The following is an 18,738-nucleotide window of genomic DNA, read 5'->3' as shown; positions in this document are numbered from 1 at the left end:
AACTGGAAAGCTACTGAAATACAGGTGAGAAAAATGCTGTCATTGTGACAATGACAATGGGGAAAGAGTAATACATTGAAAACCAGTAAGGATGTAGAATCTAGACAATGTGTCAAATGAATATTGCTGGGGAAGAGAAAGAGAACAAAGCTAGTGTCCCTCTCAAGTTCCTGGCTTATACAATTTGTATCTCCTACTTTTAGAATCTCTTGGAACATATCCTCTGACCAACCCTTTTGCTTCTGACCACCTTGCGTAAACGCCTTGATTCACTGGACTCAGGATTGCCCCTCTTGGCAAGGAACTAAATCAGCTCTACTCTGACGTCTCCTAAGGGATCTTAGGATAGACTATAGCTGAGATCCACAGTCAAGATTTTGAAGTTAATTGTGGGTGGTCCACAGAGTTATACACCTAACCTGACTTTTTCTTATATAAAGAAGCCTTATCAAATACAATGCAAGTCCTACTGTCTCCTCTTCTAGAGCAGTTTTTTTGGCTCCCAGGTAAATCAACTGTACTTATCTTGATGAATTTCATTGTGCTAATATCTGCCCATTTCAACAATTCTATGATTACTTTGGTCTTTTTAATATGCTTCTCCAAAAAAGCTCTATAATTTACCATTTTTTTGTTTTGTTTTTATTGTACAGCCCCTCTGTTACTGTCCAATGGCCTGCTCCTGAAGACTACAGATCATTTTTTTTGATATTATAGTATAATAATCACCTAGAACACCAATTTTGTTAAAACATAATAAGCATGGTAATTTACAGCCTATAGGTTCTATATAGCTACAGTAAATAAGGTATTTGCTATTATACAGCCAGACTCTGGGAAACCGTCCTCTAGGAGAATGAACACATTGATAAGTCACGCTAGAAAATCTTTCCCTAATAAGATGTTGTTGTCATGGCCTTTTGAAAAAAGGAACACGTTAAGTGGGTATGTTGATGTAATATAATGTAACACAATATGAGACATAAAATACTAAGGCTAGTTGTGATGAGACAGCATTTTAAAAATCTCCCTGGTTGTTATGTTGGAAGGGATAAAGGTGACATTGGGTTGTTTTCAATCAACTTATCAGTCTCCCCCAAAATTATCACTATATAAAGCTGATATATGGATAACTAATATTTAAAATAAATAAAAAATAGTTTTTTTTTATTTATTCATGATAGGCACACAGTGAGAGAGAGGGAGAGAGAGAGGCAGAGACACAGGCAGAGGGAGAAGCAGGCTCCATGCACCGGGAGCCCGATGTGGGACTCGATCCTGGAGAGGATCGCGCCCTGGGCCAAAGGCAGGCACTAAAGCGCTGCGCCACCCAGGGATCCCAATAAAAAATAGTATTAATACAAATACTATATTAAGAACTTTACCTACATATTCTCTTGATTCTCATGATAACTTTTAACAAATTATGTATTTTCTTACTGTTAAATTGTAAAACACAATTTGGAATAATGGCAACAAATATTTGAAACGGTAAGATTCCAAGAGATGTGGACTCTGTATTTCTGTTCTCCTAGCTCATGGGCAAAGTTTGTAATTAAGCTATATTGTTCCTTTTTGACCCAAGCTTCTAAAATGTCCTGGAGCACTCAAGTCCAAGCTAGTCCCCCAAGGACCATCCAGGATGGTCCATTTCTCTTCAGGAAGAGTATTCTGGGCATCTGATGACAAATCTGGGTAGGGTAGGAGTGGGGTGCTCAGGTGGAAGGAGAGCATTTGTTCAACACTATCACAATGGCTAGCACATCTGGATGTGGAGCTCTTCCCATGGCTTAAAGGTTGCCTACGTCAGTTACTGTGAGTCTCTCCAGGATTTTAAGGTTTGGAGGCCAGTGGTCCTGTGGTTAAATTTTATAGTGTTCATTTTCTAATTTTCTCAATTGTTTTAATAATAAGGCTACTGAAAAAGAATTTGTATTTACTTGATTAGGCTATTATGGAATCATCTGTGTGGGCAAAGAATATGTTTCTGACCTAAATTTAAGATATTCACACACATAAGTAGCTGTCTATATACCTGCTACACTGCGAGCATGCACATACCCTGTATGTATTATGGTGTATACACCAGTATATATACTAAGTATATTTAAAACCAATGCACACGTAAAGTACTGAGAAGAAAATATAGCAAGATTTCTCTTAATTTTTTTCCACTCTTTGGAAGGAAAGATAGGGATATTTTAAAAAGTAAAAAAAAAAAAATGTGCTTAAAGATTAAAAGGTTAGTATAAAAAAAAAACACTAACATCACGGTTTCACAAAAAGATACTTGCTTGTATTCCTAAATGCATTATTACATATGCTCTCTTCTCTGCCTAGGATACTTTTCACTCTCCTCTTTTCTTGGCCAGATTGTATTCATCCTTAAGGTTTCAACATAAGCTCCTCTCAGGGGAGCTTTGCTGGCCTTGCAGATTTTGCTATATGGCCCTGTTTTATGATCTTATTGAATGCTGTAATTTTTCTTTATGCTGCGTAAATCTAATTAAGTGGTTATTCATGTGATTATTAGTTCAATGCTCCGCTTTCTTGTTGAACTATAAACTCCATTTGTGCAGGGACTACGTCTATTGTTCTTTTCATTTTGTCCTTTTACAAAGTGAGTATTTATGAATATATATTTTTTTTTGCCAAAAGAACAAATTGTGAGATGGAGATCAAGATTAATCTGAATATTATTCTGTATTCATGGATGACATATTTTAAAATCAATAGTAAGTTACTGAAAAGAAAACAGAGCAAGATTTTTTTATTTACTTTTCTGCTCTTTATAAAGGGAAAAAGGATTTTTTTTAAATGGAAGAAACAAATAGAAACAATCAACATAACAGTTTGATTCATTATTCTCATTGAAAATATTACTATGTCGTCAAAAGCCTTCACCCGTAAAGTTACTGGTTTGATTCTTCCAAACCCATATACATCTAAGATTAAACTCAAAGAACCTTCTGGAAGGTCCATACAAGAAAATCCTAGAGAAAGAATTTCCTCAAACTTGAACTGTAGATCATATGTTCTCTGTGTGAAATATGAAGTCATACTAATTTTTACATGCTAACTAAAAAAAGCTGATGTTAGTTACTTGCAACACGTAACCTCTGGAAATCAACTTAAGGAAATGAGTTTAGTTTAACATTACATATTTTTCCCAAACCCACGAGGGCAGGATGTAGGCTACATATATTAAAAATTTGTTGACCTATAATATTAGAAGTAAAACAGATAGGGCTACAGCATTAATGAAACTTAAGAGAATCATTAGGCAAGGATTCAAATCTGGAAAATAATTGAAAGGGAATCTCTGACCAAATGATTAAAACCCAACACCCAATGAAAAATGGGATTCCAGACTCCTTGCAGTCCTCTTAGCTCCTTCCAGCATAATGTTCTCCCACCTACCCTATCAAAACATAAAATATTTCTCAAGAGATATTTTAAAAATCTATATTGATATCAAATCTAGCTTTTTCCTTGGACAAGAGAATTTTACAGCACCTGCTAAGTTTTTCTCAGCCTCAAGGGCTAATTCCTTGGTATGCCTGAGTTTTTCAGGTATAGAAAGCTACTGAGGATGCAGAAAACCTTTGTAGAAATGAAATGCACAGGAACTCCTGTAACCCTGGGCAGTCCTGATACCATGTGAGGCACACTTGAGAAAGGGACTTCCTCTGGAATGTGAAAAGGAAGATGGAGAAACAAAGTTAAATGAAGATGGGAGCAGCATTGCTCACAGAAGAGAGATCAAACACTCCATAGAAAATACATGTTACGGTGCAATTGCCCTCTGGGAGTTACAGGATTATGAAAGTCTAACTTAATTAAGGGAGAAAATAGGTCACATTTAACAACCACATACGTGACATATCATTTTGACTATACCGAATAACTGGAGAGAAGAGAAAAGTTAAGAAATCAGAAATATAAGAAAAGCAACCATGGAATTCATCAACCTCTTTTTCTCCTTCTAAGTCAGGTATATGTTTTGATTATGTATATATGGAAAGACTTACCATTCTTTTTTTTAAATATATTTTTAAATTATTTATTTATTTATTTATGATAGTCACACACAGAGAGAGAGAGAGAGAGAGGGGCAGAGACACAGGCAGAGGGAGAAGCAGGCTCCATGCACCGGGAGCCCGACGTGGGATTCGATCCTGGGTCTCCAGGATCGCGCCCTGGGCCAAAGGCAGGCGCTAAACTGCTACGCCACCCAGGGATCCCAAGACTTACCATTCTTAAAACTTCCCTCTTTAAAAACTCTTGCAGTATATTTGAAAAATAAATTTCAAATGTCAAAATAAAGAGAAACAAAATGGCACATCCAATTTTTTTTTTTAAAATTCTAAATTAAGAGAGAATATTCTTCTCCTCATAAAAATACACCTTGCACCCTCTTTCCTTCCCCAACCCCTGTGCCATCAAATGACAGGTAATCAGGTATGTGTGAACCCTGCATAGAATCTTCCCCCTTTCATGGCTCGATGCCCCTGTGGGGTCGAGCTAATTACAGGTACATTTCCTCTGCAAGGCAGTCACACTCTATACTGTTGAAGGCACAATTAATAATTGAACAAAGCTAGCTGGATTTTTTTGCTCACACGGCCACGGGTTATAGGCAGTTTTGCTGTCACACAGGGAGCAGAGCCTCTTCCTTGAGTGTCTCCAAGAAAGGTTTCATGTTATAGACTGAAAAGGATCACTGCCTGTTTCCAAATTTGGAAAAGAAGGAAAAAAAAAACCCACATAAAACCAAAAAAAAAAAAAAACCCACCCCAAACCCCCACGAGAAACCTAGTTTCCCTTATAAAACAGTAAAGGCAAATTTTCCCTCCTGTTACCAAGAATATGATTATGATCAGGTGGTTATTTAGGTCAGACATGAAAGAGATGAAAGAGTGGGCCTGAGAATTAATACCCTTTAGAAGGGAAATTGGAGTTTGCCCTTGAGTCTGTAAATGCAGCATAGAGCCAGTTTTGCATGTGACACAATAAAATTTGACCCACCGAGAGGGCCTAGATAGAGGATTATAGAAGAATAAAGTTCTTTCCCTTGAGATGTATTTAGGAACTTAATGGAGGATCCCCAAAGCTTCATGGGATCATAGACGGGTGCGGAAAATCCTCGTCCTGTGCTCCAAGTCATAGTCTTGAACAACAGTCTGCAAACTTTTCTAAGGGGCCGGATAGGAAATATTTTAGGTCCTGTGAGCCAAGCTATCTTTGTTGCAACTACTAAACTCTCCTGTTTTAGAACTAAAGCAGCCATAGACAACATGAAAATGATTAAGTATTGAGTGTGTTTCAGTAAAACTTTATTTGTGGACACTCAAATATGAATGTCAAACTTTTTTTGCATGCCAAAAAATAAAATTCTTCTTTTGATATTTTCTAACCACTTAATCACTTAAAAAACTACTTTGAGCTTATGGGCAGTACTAAAGCGGGGCAGGCTAGATTTGGCCCACAGACTGTAGTTTGCTGACCTCCTGGCCTTACTAGTGGAAATCCCTGTGATTATACTGATTTTTCTAGTTGATTTTGAAGTCTCTAGGGTTCTCTGAGTGTTTGTAAATGCTACCTTTGGTCTGGAATATATGGTCTTTTGTTGACTTTAAAACACCATGGATACCAGGTTATTCAGGATTCAAATCAGATATTCATTATCATAAACAAGTTTACTAGAGTTAGCTATGAAGACCTAAACTCCTAGGCCCAGCCTGAAAAAATCTTGAAACTCTGATGCTCTCTCATTATTTTTCTGAACTCAAAGGATAAAAAAGAATGTATCCTTGGGTTCAGGTCATAAATAGCATTTCTCCCTGAAAATAAAAAAAAAAAATAATAAAAATTTTAAAAACCCAACTACTTAATAGTAGTACACCAAAAGAAAGTCTTTTTATTAATTCCATTCTTTGTTTATAAATTAAATATAATCTTCCTTTCTTCTTCCCTTCTTTTCTCTACCACTTGTTCCACAAAATAAGAGATTATAAATAATATTTTTATATAGATATTTAAATTAATTAGAAAAGGTGAGGCAATATAAAATATAATGGTAAGAAACAAGAGAAAAGCAAGAGCGTAGTTTGTATATGAATTTGATGCCATAAAATCCCACATAGTTTGTTTAAAATCCATTTTATTAATGTGTATTTTATATATGATTTCCTATATTTTTTTACAAATGGGCAATAAATTTGGCTCTAAGGTTAGTAATAGTCAATTCCATGGACTCATAATCATTTATAGAACTTTGCTGAGTTCATTCATAAAAAAAGCAAACCATTGCTTAGAAAAAGGGCAAGAGAAATACTGAAAACAAAGAGGACTTTCCTCGAAGGGTATTTTCTAAAGGAAACTGATAAAATTAACAATATCTCAAAACAACATTATAGTAAATGCAATGGTTTATATCTTTTATAACATCTTTAAATATGGGCCAATAGCTTTCATACCAAAGAGTCATTCAGTAAAAACAATTCTACATTGGAAAGGTGTAGGTGGTGTGAGATTGAGGGATAATATAATTCCATTCAGGCAAAATGTGCTCTGGATGTTTAATTTAACCCATGGGAAAGCTGTGTGATATCCAGAGGTTCACACTTCAGACAATCTTCCATATGCATTTTTTTTTTTACCATGTGAAGTATAAAGCGGGTCTTAGAGAAAATGAGTTTGAGATTGATCTTCCAAATAAGTGCCTCATTTGTTGCTCTTATATATTGTCAATAAATGACAAGTTGCATGCATTAACAATTAGGATGAGGTTCTGAGCAACATTGTCTTAAGAAAATAGAAGCTTTTAATAAGAGTAGCTGGTAAAATAAGAGAACATTCCATAGATTGGTCCAGATTCACCTGAAAAATTATTTTGAGAGCTAACACGACATGAAAGCCCATATTCTCAATCACAAAATACAGATTTTAAAGATGCTTTAAGCAAACACTACCCTGGCTTTTTAGAAATACCTCAGGATAGTTTTCATGTGTGTCTCACTTTGCACATTTTTTTATGGCATTCGTTCCAAAATAACTATGTTGTCAATTAAATCTCTAAATACTTACATAAGGAAATTTTAAGATAATATCTGAAATAAGTCCATTAAAAATTGAGGGCTACCTACCAAAATAAATTACATTTTATAAGAATAATTCACCCATAGCTCCTCTTCTTGAGAAATTAAATAGCAAGCCCTATTCTACAAAGACTGTGTCATTTGTAAATGCATGGCATTACACATAAGAAAACAAAATCTGTAGAGCAGTAGAAAGTGCAGGCAGTTGATCCAAGTAATTTGATATAATATTTAAGTGAAGTTCAAAAGGGAACAGGGCCTGAGAATTTAGTTATGGTGATGGTGCTGGAAAGGGGGAGGGGAGGCTGCAGAAGGCATTCCTGGGAAATGATTTTCAGACTTTTACTGAATTTGCATCAATAGCTAGGGACCCATAATGAGCTCATGCAGCTTAGTCCATGCCTGATACCCCTCCACAGAGCCAGATATCAAGCCCGAGACATCAAAGTCACTAACAATTTTGTATTGTTCCTGAAAAGTTTCTTCACAAGATGCTACATATTAGGAAACTATAGTTAAAAAGTGAAGCAAAACAACAACAAAAAATACAAAGAACTAGGCAAATTTAAACCATACAAAACATTGCCCCAAGACACTCAAGTGCAAAACTGTCATACAGTTTAGACATACTTCTAGGTCATTTAATGCAGTTAATTCTTCTGTATATGTGCCTTGAGGTGGCGTTCTATTGAAAATGAAATAAGAAATAGTTGTGGACTTTATAGAGATGAACACATTAACAAAGACCGGGAAGGACCCTAAGTAAGTCCTATGTTGCAACTGTATTAATTTTTAATAACCAGATACCCGCTTGCATTTCTGATCCGATGGAATCTCAGAAACATAAGGATGCCTTAAATGATGTGTACTATCTTGTAGGCTAGATTGTTGCTTACCAGTTGGTGTAAGGTGTCTCCAGGTGATCACGGGTTCAGGACGGCCATTGGCCATGCAGACCAGGGTTACATTGCTGCCCTCATTCACAGTGACATCTGAAGAGATGTTGGAGATCTTTGGTGGAACTGTAAAGAAAAGCAAATGGGATATGTTACCATGCCCAGCTTTGCGGCTTGGGTCCTTGCCATTGGAAATGACAAATTTGAACTAAATGCTTTTATGACTTAAATCGTTTGCTTTTTTTGTGTTAAGAATCCAGGGTGCTTTAGGATGTCCCTATAGACTTAGCAGATGAAAAGCACGGGTCTTACTATAAGGAGAATCTCTCCACTATGACCAAAGGGTACAGGAATTTCACAGAGGAGTATGATAAAAAATGTCTCAGCTCTTTCCTCATTAGAATAGACCTTATCTAGATATTTGAGAACACATACATTTATATATATTAACAAATTTTTCTTATCACTGCATGGTTCCTACACTTATTTTCTTAAGTATATAAAATGAATATAGTTCAATCTTTCCTCCAAATGTTAGGAAAAGCCAGTGTTGTATGAATTTTACAGTTTTGTTCTTAAGGTGTGGTGATACCTGTTTACTTAAATCTGGCCACATAAGGCAAACATCAGTTATTCATAATAGAAAGCCTCTAAATATCACCTTGCTATGTGACAGACTGGACGGTGCTCCTTAAAGATTAAAAACTGAATTGCTAAGGCCTATGTCACAGACATCACAAGCATAATACTATTACTCCTAATACATTAGCCACCACTATCATTTTTTAAGTTTGTGTGTTTATTTATTTATTTATTTATTTATTTATTTATTTATTTGAGAGACAGTGTGAATGGGCAAGATGGGGTGAGGAAGAAGGGGAAAAAGAATCTCAAGTAGACTTTCTATTGAGTAGGAAGTCCCATGTGAGGCTCAGTATCATGACCCTGAGATCATGACTTGAAGCTGAAACCAAGAATTGGTCGCTTAGCCTACAGAGCCACCCACGTGCCCCTCACCACCACTATTATTAACAATTTAATAATGGTTAACTGTAGGTACCTGCTATAAGTAAGATCCTAGATAGAGTACTTTATAAGCTTATATCAGTAACTCCTTATAATAAAGAAATGTCCAGGGGATCCCTGGGTGGCTCAGCAGTTTAGTGCCTGCCTTTGGCCCAGGGTGTGATCCTGGTGTCCCGGGATCGAGTCCCACGTCGGGCTCCCTGCATGGAGCTTCTCCCTCTGCCTGTGTCTCTGCCTCTCTCTCTCTCTCTATCATAAATAATTAAATAAATCTTTTAAAAAAATAAAGAAATGTCCAATGAGAATTGTATTTACAGGTGGGAAACTGAGGTATAGATGGAGCTAGGTGAGAAGCAGAAAACAGATTTGAATCCAAGAAGACCCCAGGGCCCACACTCTCAGCGATACTTGAATGAAACTTCATCTTCACAATCCAGGCTACCAGATGGTTGAAAATGACGGAAATTACTTTTTGGTGGTGTGAGAAATGAGTCCCCGAGGGCTAGCTGTACTGCTGTCTGACTTCCTTCATTAGTGTTCAGGGCGGCAACATTAGATCTCATATTGGTAGGCTTAAGTGGAAAGTGAATTACTCACAAATTTCATCACAGAGGTTATGCACTGATTACAAACAGCAGAGTTTATGGTTTGACTGTGATTTTCCTTTTTTTTTTTTTTTTACATCTTAGTTGCTTATGCTGTTCCTGAGAAAGTATGTGTCAGAGGCAGGGAGGAGAACAAGCCAGCATAAACGAATTCAATAATAAAAGACTCTTATTTTTTCTCACTCTTTCTGCCCTTTACTGACGAATAAAACAGGAACATTTTCTTCTTGTAGAGACAGCTGTCTGCCAACCCCATGATCTCTACAGATCTCTGTTAGGAGACACTGATGGTAGTTGGGCAATTGACCAGGTCAGAGTGCTGCAAGGAAGAGGTAGGAGGAGGACTCCTGACCTTAGCATTTCTCCTACAATGACATCTTACAGGGGATGTGGGTAGAAACCAGTTACTACATCAAAGCTAATGGCAGAAATGGAATAGAGTCGATTCCCATTATTTAGCAGTATCTATCTATAGGGTTTTTATTTCCCTTTTGTCTACTGGGGTAATGGGTCTTTTTCTCATATTCACACATTGACTTGCAATATACCCTCTTACGCTTCTTGAGGACCTAAAAGGTTATACCCATATTTTAAGGAAGAAGATGAGGCACAGAAAGAAATAATGGCTTGTCAAAGGCAATCCCATCAAGAAATATGGCTGAGCTTAGAATTCAGGGCTCTTGAATGACCAGTTGTTCTGTTGTCTAACATTCACCATTTTCAATTCCTAGCTAAACATGCCAGTGTTCTGAAAATCTCCAAAAAAACTACAATAAACTATAAATCAATGACGGTGTTCAAGAATAAGATTTAGATATCCTAGGCATCTTCCTCAACAATCTAAAATCTGCAACAGGAAGCTATGTAATAATTATAAGAGCTTATATTATTCCATTCATAGTTAATTCTGAATTGCAAGACAGGCCACAGAATAGAAAGAAATATAGATGTGTTTTGGATTTTTTTTTAAAAAGTATAGAGCGGGAGACTTCATATCCCTAATATAAAAATATGCAAATTTACAAAACAAAAATGATCTCCAGTGGTCGAGCTCCCAGAGAATTATTATAGTAAAATTTACTCATAATTACCTCTCTTTATAAGAGAAATAAATATCTAAGGACTTTGCTTTTGTATGGCATGCAAGCTGAACTACTTGTTTCGTGTTACATAGACAGGGGATGGTAAAGTTAAGAATAAAACCTAGAAAAACTAACTGCAGAGCTATGTTTTGGCCACTAAACCATATCATTTCTTTTAATTAAGGACAATATACTCAAGTCCTTGGGTCTCAGATACTGGAGATTCAGAAGGTGTTTGTGTTCAATAGTCAGAAATGTACTCATGTAGTCATTATATCTCACCTCCTTTGGGTCAATACCATTGGGTTCCATTCCACTGCCTATCTTCTACATCTTTGTACTTTGTACCAGTTTCTTCCCATAGCGTTTATATGTGATGCAGTCATTTGCTCTAGAAATAAATCCCTCCAGAAATAAAATTCCAGGTTACCCTCTTACTTCCAAACTCTCTGTCTCCAACTTTCCTGAAGGAATTGTTCCACATCACATCTTCTTCTCCCATTCACACTTTAACCTTTGGTGCAATTTGGATTCTCTCCTCAACCTCCAAAGAAACTGCTCTCAGGAAAATCACCAATTTGAACCATATTATTTATAGGTCCTATGAACAGTTTTGTTATTATCCCATTTTTCTCTGAAGTATTTGACTTTGTTGACTGTACCTTCCTTCTTCCAGTCCTTTTTTCTCTTGGTTTCTAAGATGCCAAACTCAACTGTTTCTTGTCTTACCCCTCCGGCTAGCCTTTCCAGTTTAACTTTTGGACTTACTTTGACCTATTCCTTAAATATCTATATTTCTGAAAGGTTGATCACTGTCCTCTTCTTTCATATCATCCACTGTGAATAATCTCATTTACTTTCTAGCTTCAGAAGCTAAGGCCATATTAATGATAACTCCTAAATCCAGTATCTGCAGCCCAGATTTTTCTCATGGCTTTTACACCCACTTTCCAATTGACTATTCTACATTTTCATCAGATACTTCACAGATACTCAAGATTCAACATACTCAGAACTGATTCATCATCTTCCTTCCTACAGAACACTTGTGGTCTTACTCACCATCTCAGGGAATGGTGTCATCATGCAAACAGTTGCCCAAGCAAAAAAAGAAAGTTATCTCCCTTGACTGCTCCCTCTCCTTTACTGCCCCCCATGTAAAAAGGATCCCCAATTCTGTGACTTATGCCTTTTAAATCTCTCTCAGATTCATTCATTATTCCCAAGCCTCACTCCCACCAGCCAGAAGCATTTCTTTTTTTGCCTGAATTCTCCAAGAGCATTATAATGAATTTCTTTGCCTCTAGCCTTTTCCTCAGGCTCACCGTCATTCATTCATCACACTGCAATAAGAAGTTTCCTTTTTTTCCTAAATTGCAAACGTGAGTATAATATCCCCTGATTAATCTCACTGCCCTCAAGATAAAATTCACACTTCCTAATATGAACTAATATGCCTTTCATGGCCCCTGGTTATGTCTCTCTAGCCATATGTCCTACTCCTTTTTCATTGTATCATCTAGTCAGATCAAATAAGTTTTGGTTCCTGGGAGATACTGTGCTTGTTTACTCCCAGGCATTTAACATTCAATTTTTTCTACATGGAATATTCTTCTTCCAACCCTTCATGTGGTCAGCCCCTTTCTCCTTTCAGGTTTCAACTTGTCAGCCTGTTTTCTCACTTTTTCTGGGAAGACTATCCTGTCACCCACCTTTTACCACCCTCATCCCTAACTCCACCCTACTCCTGATTTCATATTGGGTGAAGCATCCCTCCTATGTTCTTACACTGAGCCCTCTATTTCTCCACCACTGCCCTGAATCATCATTGCTCGATTACTTACCTGTGCCTATCCTTAAATGGAAAAAGGTAGAGGAGAAGGCCTTTGTTTTCTTGACCAATGAATCTTTTTCTTTTTCTTTTTTTTTTAAGATTTTTTTCTTATTCATGAGAGAGAGAGGGAGGCAGAGACACAGGCAGAGGGAGAAGCAGGCTCCCTGTGGAGAGAGCCTGATGCAGGACTCAATCCCAGGACGCCGGGATCACGACCTAAACTGAAGGCAGATGCTCAACCACTGAGTCACCCAGGTGTCCCTTGACTAATGAATCTTACAAACCATAGTGCTTGGAACATGGCAGGTATTCACAGAATGTTATAAAAAAAAAAAGAAGTTAATGAAAATCCCTGCCCTGTGCCAACTCTTTTCATAGCTCAACGAAGTCATCCCATAATTTTTTGTCAGAAAGGAACAACCTTTTATTTCGAACCTATAAAATACAGCTTTTATCAATATTTCTTTAGCTGTCCCTTTAGCCATCTTGTTCATGACTGACTTTTTCAACTGCTATTACTACTACTACTACTACTATTACTACTACTCCTAAATTAGCCATGGGTCTGAGAAATGTTTGTGTAGGTTAGGAAAATAGGAAGCAAGATAAACTTGATGTCCAAATTCCTAAATTATAGACACTTTCAGAGATTAACTTTGTTTTTTTCTTTTCTACAGTCATTCATACATGTTTGTATGCATGTATATAAATATAAATACTTATATAAATATATATAACTTAATATTTCCTTCCTAGCTTCCCACAGCAATTCATGCAGTCTACATTTACACCATCACAGATAATATAACATGAAAGTGGCAATGTGAGGTTTTTATTTTATAACCTCATAAAATCTTTATAAATATTCTGGAAACTAAAAAGTATTCTCATTATCGCCATTTTCAATGTGGGCATAGGGACAAAATGGATAAAATCACACACTTAAGTAATTATGAAGCCAGTATTAAAACCTAAGATTTAAAAATAAATAAACAAATAAATAAATAAAACCTAAGATTTATAGATTTTCAAGAATTAACTCTTCTTCTAGAACATATTCACTTTTGCAATAATGGTTCCAAACAGGATTTCTTGCTCTATTTTAATTCTCAGTAAAGATGACTACAGGAAATACTTTCAACAAGATAATCTTATTTGCATCAGTAAACATAAGTTGTTTATTTATCAAAACCACTGTAATACTGATTCGTGCTCATTGGTCATCACATATTCTGCATATTTTGTTTTCTTCTGAAATATTGCCTAACAATTTTTTTTTTTTTTTTTTTATTTATGATAGTCACAGAGAGAGAGAGAGGAGAGAGAGGCAGAGGGAGAAGCAGGCTCCATGCACCGGGAGCCCGACATGGGATTCGATCCCGGGTCTCCAGGATCGCGCCCTGGGCCAAAGGCAGGCGCCAAACCGCTGCGCCACCCAGGGATCCCTGCCTAACAATTTTTATTCACAGATTAGTGTGCGTTATTATATTTTCCTAAATGTAATGCCATGAACCATTTGTTTCATGTTTTCAACATATTCAGTTTCATCGATCTCTCTAAGTTGTCTGGATTATTTTGATGTTCTTTCTGATTGATGAGAGTTTCTTATACCTTAGGGAATTGACCTTTTGTTGTCATATTATTTGCAATATCCCCAATTCAATCTTAGCTTCTTAATTGTGTGCCCACATTTGTTTTGTAGAAGTTTTAAATTTATTTGTTGAACTTTTTAATGATTTGTGCATAGATGTTACTTTCTTAACATAAAATCAGTTAAATACTTATGTCTATTTCTTCTTTTTCTTTCAATGGTTTCTTTTTTCTTATTGCACTCTTCAAATCATCTAGAATTTACTTATGGTGTCATCTATAAGTCAGACTTTTTTCCCTTCATGATGTTTTAGTCAATTTCCCCAATATGACTGGTTAAATTATATAAAACGTATACACTGTTTTGGTTTTTAGAATTACCCTATCGTGGTACCAATCTGGTCAGAGCAATATTTCTGGGAAATACATAAAAATAAACCATACTTACTATGCCAAGTAATAGTATCAAAATACTTTAAAATATGTCATTAATCTTTTGGACACCATACTATTATGTGTTGCTAGTCCCAAAATTAATTATTAGATGAACACTTCCTAAAATGTTGAGTGAAAATATAATGTACATTCCTCTTTCAGGATACTAGTGAAATTCACTATGCCAAAGAATTCTCAAGGTTTTCACTGCAAAAATAAATTACAAAATTAATAAGCCACACCTAACAGTTGTAATTTTTAAATCTGAATTACTAAGTAGGTGCTATTCTTTCACTGAAATCTACACAAATTCTGTGTTAAAGAATGTACATTTTGTCCATGCAGTGCACATTCAATGACAGTTTCTAAAATAATGCTAACATCTAGGTACACTTGTAATCACGGATTTCTTCAGCTGTGCAATGAAGCAGCAGTAAGTAGGATTATGACACAGTCAGTCTACCTCTGCCACTCATGCTTTTATTGCCCCTCCTCACCATTCTTGTAATTCCTTTACCTACTCTCTCCATCAGATCTGCAGAAGCTGCCCTGGCTTGTGGGAACCTAGACCTGACTGTACATGTTTGTGCAGTTCTCTAGGTTACTATGCCTTCCTTCTCTTTTGTATAAGGGTAACATCTCTTACGTTTGACGAAAAGTGGAAATGCAAAGTCAGGGACATAAATGGAGTGGACATACATTATTTTCCATGTCCAAATCCATGCCATCTTCTATCTGGAAAGACAACCTGGTTTTCCTTTGGAGAAAACACCTCTCACCAACTGCCACTGGTTTTTGGGACCAACAGTCAAGTGACCTATTCTTCCTTGGCCAAGGAGTGGGTATGTGACCTAAGCTGGGCTACTTGGACTTCCCCTCCCAGGAACCTGGTTTTTATGAGGAATGACTCAAGAGAGGTTGCAATTGATTCAGCCAGCAGTAGACTGTGTTAATGGCTTCAATTCTCCACTCTCCTGATCCACACATTTGCCATGCCTATTCCCTCCTTCAGTGGGTGGTGTGCACTTTTCCATCCGTGGACTATGTTACTTGTTTTGGCCAAGAATATAAGCATAAGGAATACAAGCAGAGTCTTGATAGTGTTGGCACAGTTGGACTCACTTGGTCTTGTGCCTCTGCCATTTGCATGAGAAGAATAAGCCCAGCTGAGCCTGCTGGTCCCAGGAGGAGGATGAGAGATGGCAAACAGGATTGCCAAACAAAAAGGCATCCTGTCAAATATGAATTTCAGATAAACAACAAATACTTTTTTTAGTATAGCATGTTCCAAATACTCCATGAGACATATGTATATTAAAAATTATTTGTTATGTAAACTACAAATTTAACTGGGCATCCCATATTTTTATTTGGTAAATCTGACAATCCAAAGAACAGAGAGTCACCTGTAGTGAAGCCCAGCCTGGATCTGCTGACTTGCACACTTGTAAGAAATTAAAAATAACCATTATTTCATGCCCCTGAATTTTGGAGTGGTATGTTCAGCAGCAATAGTTAGCTAATACATATCGTGAGTGGGCAGCCACCCGAAAGGACTGTCTGCAACTTGGATGCCTAGGGATGCATGGCTTCTGTGCTTTCCAAGGCAATATTTTCTGTTTTTCCTTTGGTTCTGTGAGCTATTCCATATTCTTCCAAAGAATTGCCCTCTTTTTTTTTTTTTTAAATCAAATTAGCCAGTCAATTTCTGTTGCTTAAATTATCAAAGAATCCTAATGGTTACAAATTGGGAAGTAGTCATCATAAGGGAAAAAATCTGAAGAGGAACTTTTTTTTTTTTAATTTTTATTTATTTATGGTAGTCACAGAGAGAGAGAGAGAGAGGCGCAGAGACATAGGCAGAGGGAGAAGCAGGCTCCATGCACCGGGAGCCCGATGTGGGATTCGATCCTGGGTCTCCAGGATCGCGCCCTGGGCCAAAGGCAGGCGCCAAACTGCTGCGCCACCCAGGGATCCCTGAAGAGGAACTTTTTCACACAGGTAAATTGTCACCTGTGCTTAGGTACTTATTCTTTGGGTTTCCACAAAACCAACTTAGTTGCAGGTTTAGCATTGGTTCTTAAATATCGGTACACATTGCTTTAAAAATAATTCTGTTGGGGATCCCTGGATGGCTCAGCGGTTTAGTGCCTGCCTTTGGCCCAGGGTGTGATCCTGGAGTCCCGGGATCGAGTCCCGCGTCGGGCTCCTGGCATGGAGCCTGCTTTTCCCTCCTCCTGTGTCTCTGCCTCTCTGTCTCTCTATCATGAATAAATTTTAAAAAAATAAAATAAATAATTCTACAACTGCAGGACCATCTAATTCTAGCTGTGAATGTTTAAATACCTTTATTCATAGTCCTGAACTGACCAGCCATCAGAAGGACAATAAATCAGTTCCAGAGCAAGGCAGAAACGTAGTCAGGTGGTTCATTTCTGTAACCTCAAATACTTAGCAGTTATAACTGGTATTCAGTTCAAAAAGGTATTCCTAATTGTGCAAATCATTAACATTTTGGGACATAAATGGAGTGGACATATATTATTATTGAAGTTTGGGTAATGTGCAGGTATTACTGTGTGCGTGGTGGTGAGGGGGTGTTAAAACCACAACACTATCACTTGCTGATTTCTAACTGTTCCTTGGTGTGGCTAGAGAAGTTTAAACTCTTATCTTTTGCATATGTAACAGACTGGAAAAAGTTTGGCATGTCTATGTAAGAGTTGGGTTCAGAAATATAAAGGATGTTTTTTGGGCAACACCTGGCTTTAATAAGCATGATCAAAGAATTTAACAATAAAAACATACAATATTACACATTACTGCCATCTTATGAAACATCAAACATCCATCTAATCTGGCATTTTGCTTCAAAATGCTAATAAAGCGTATTTTGCTACATGGTGTGGTAGTTTATGGGATGGGCGATAGGACTGGAGAATATAGCACCGTATACTAGTTTGATCCTGCCCTGACACTGGCTCATAAGGCAACCACATATTCTCCGAAATTTGCTTTTGAATCTTCCTCTCAGGCACATTGTGGGAGTTTAACAAATTTTGAATGAATAGATAAACAAATTAATGACAAATTGTTTAAATCTCCCTGAGACTTAGTTTCCTCATCTGGTAATTGGAAGTAATGTGTCAAGTTGATAGTAATCAGTATTACAGGATTGCAATTAGAGCCAAATAAAATAATTCATGTAAACTTGTTTTGTAAACTAGAAGGGGTTCTATAAGCGTAGCTATTATTTATTACATGCTGAAACTAGCTAATAAAGCAGTGCTGGCTTAACTCCTCCTAAGATAACATGATAAAATAGTTCATGCATTTCTATGGCTAACGGCATTCTAGTTATATTTTTATAGACACCATTATTGCCAGAAGGTATGAGTAATTATTATAATTCATAATTAATCATTAATATTGGCATTAACAAAAAATTGCCCCAGAGATACATATCCAGTTCTTATCTACTCATGGGCAGATGCCAATATGTTCAGCCCTTTAGTCAATGTCTAGACATTTTATACCAATATTAAAAAGTGACACGGGATGCCTGGGTTGCTCAGTGGTTGAGCCTTTGGCTCAGGGCTTGATCCCAGAGTCCTGGGATCTAGTCCCACATCAGACTATCTGCATGGAGCCTGCTTCTCCCTCTGCCCTTCTCTCTGTCTCTCATGAATAAATATATAAATTCTTTAAAAAAATAAATAAAAAGTGACACAAAGATGTGAGAATGTACAATCATAAATAAATTTTAGAAGTTTAACTCTTAGACTTCTAAGGAAAAGCTTTCCAAATAAATTTTTATCATCATTACATAATTTTTAATGTAAGTCTCAGAAAAAGAGACGTCTTCCTTTATTATTCTCATAGACAACAGAGGTTGCCAGGTGTTTTGTGTCTGTAATTTCAGTCTCTGCTGCCTTAACTAGCAGAATAAAACAACCAGCAATGATAATTTCTTTTTGGCTAGTATTAGTTCTCACTCTTACTAGAATCCATTTATAAAGAAGAAACATCAGCCTGTGAAGTAGGTATGTGAAAAGGAGCACTCTACAGGAACATGACTCCTTTTAAACATAGATTTCATGGGTGAGTAGGGAAAATATGGAAACTATAGATTCCTCGAGTGTCAGATGAATCTGAAAGTAGAAGAAACTC

General features: G+C 36.8%; 1 protein-coding gene across 2 annotated transcripts in view; it reads right to left on the bottom strand.

The window, feature by feature from the left end:
* The window catches only part of LSAMP (limbic system associated membrane protein), a 637,373-nt gene that overhangs the window by 219,111 nt on the left and 399,524 nt on the right, over positions 1-18,738 (bottom strand). For both annotated transcript variants that reach the window (XM_055316365.1, XM_055316366.1), the window contains exon 3: positions 7,997-8,122. In XM_055316365.1, coding sequence (XP_055172340.1) covers positions 7,997-8,122 — 126 coding nt within the window. The remainder of the gene's footprint in view (positions 1-7,996; positions 8,123-18,738) is intronic.

This window comes from Nyctereutes procyonoides, unplaced genomic scaffold (assembly GCF_905146905.1).
Source record: "Nyctereutes procyonoides isolate TBG_1078 unplaced genomic scaffold, NYPRO_anot_genome, whole genome shotgun sequence".
NCBI classification, from domain to species: Eukaryota; Metazoa; Chordata; class Mammalia; order Carnivora; family Canidae; genus Nyctereutes; species Nyctereutes procyonoides.
Note: the sequence above shows the minus strand (reverse complement) of the source record. Positions and strands in the feature narration are given on the sequence as shown.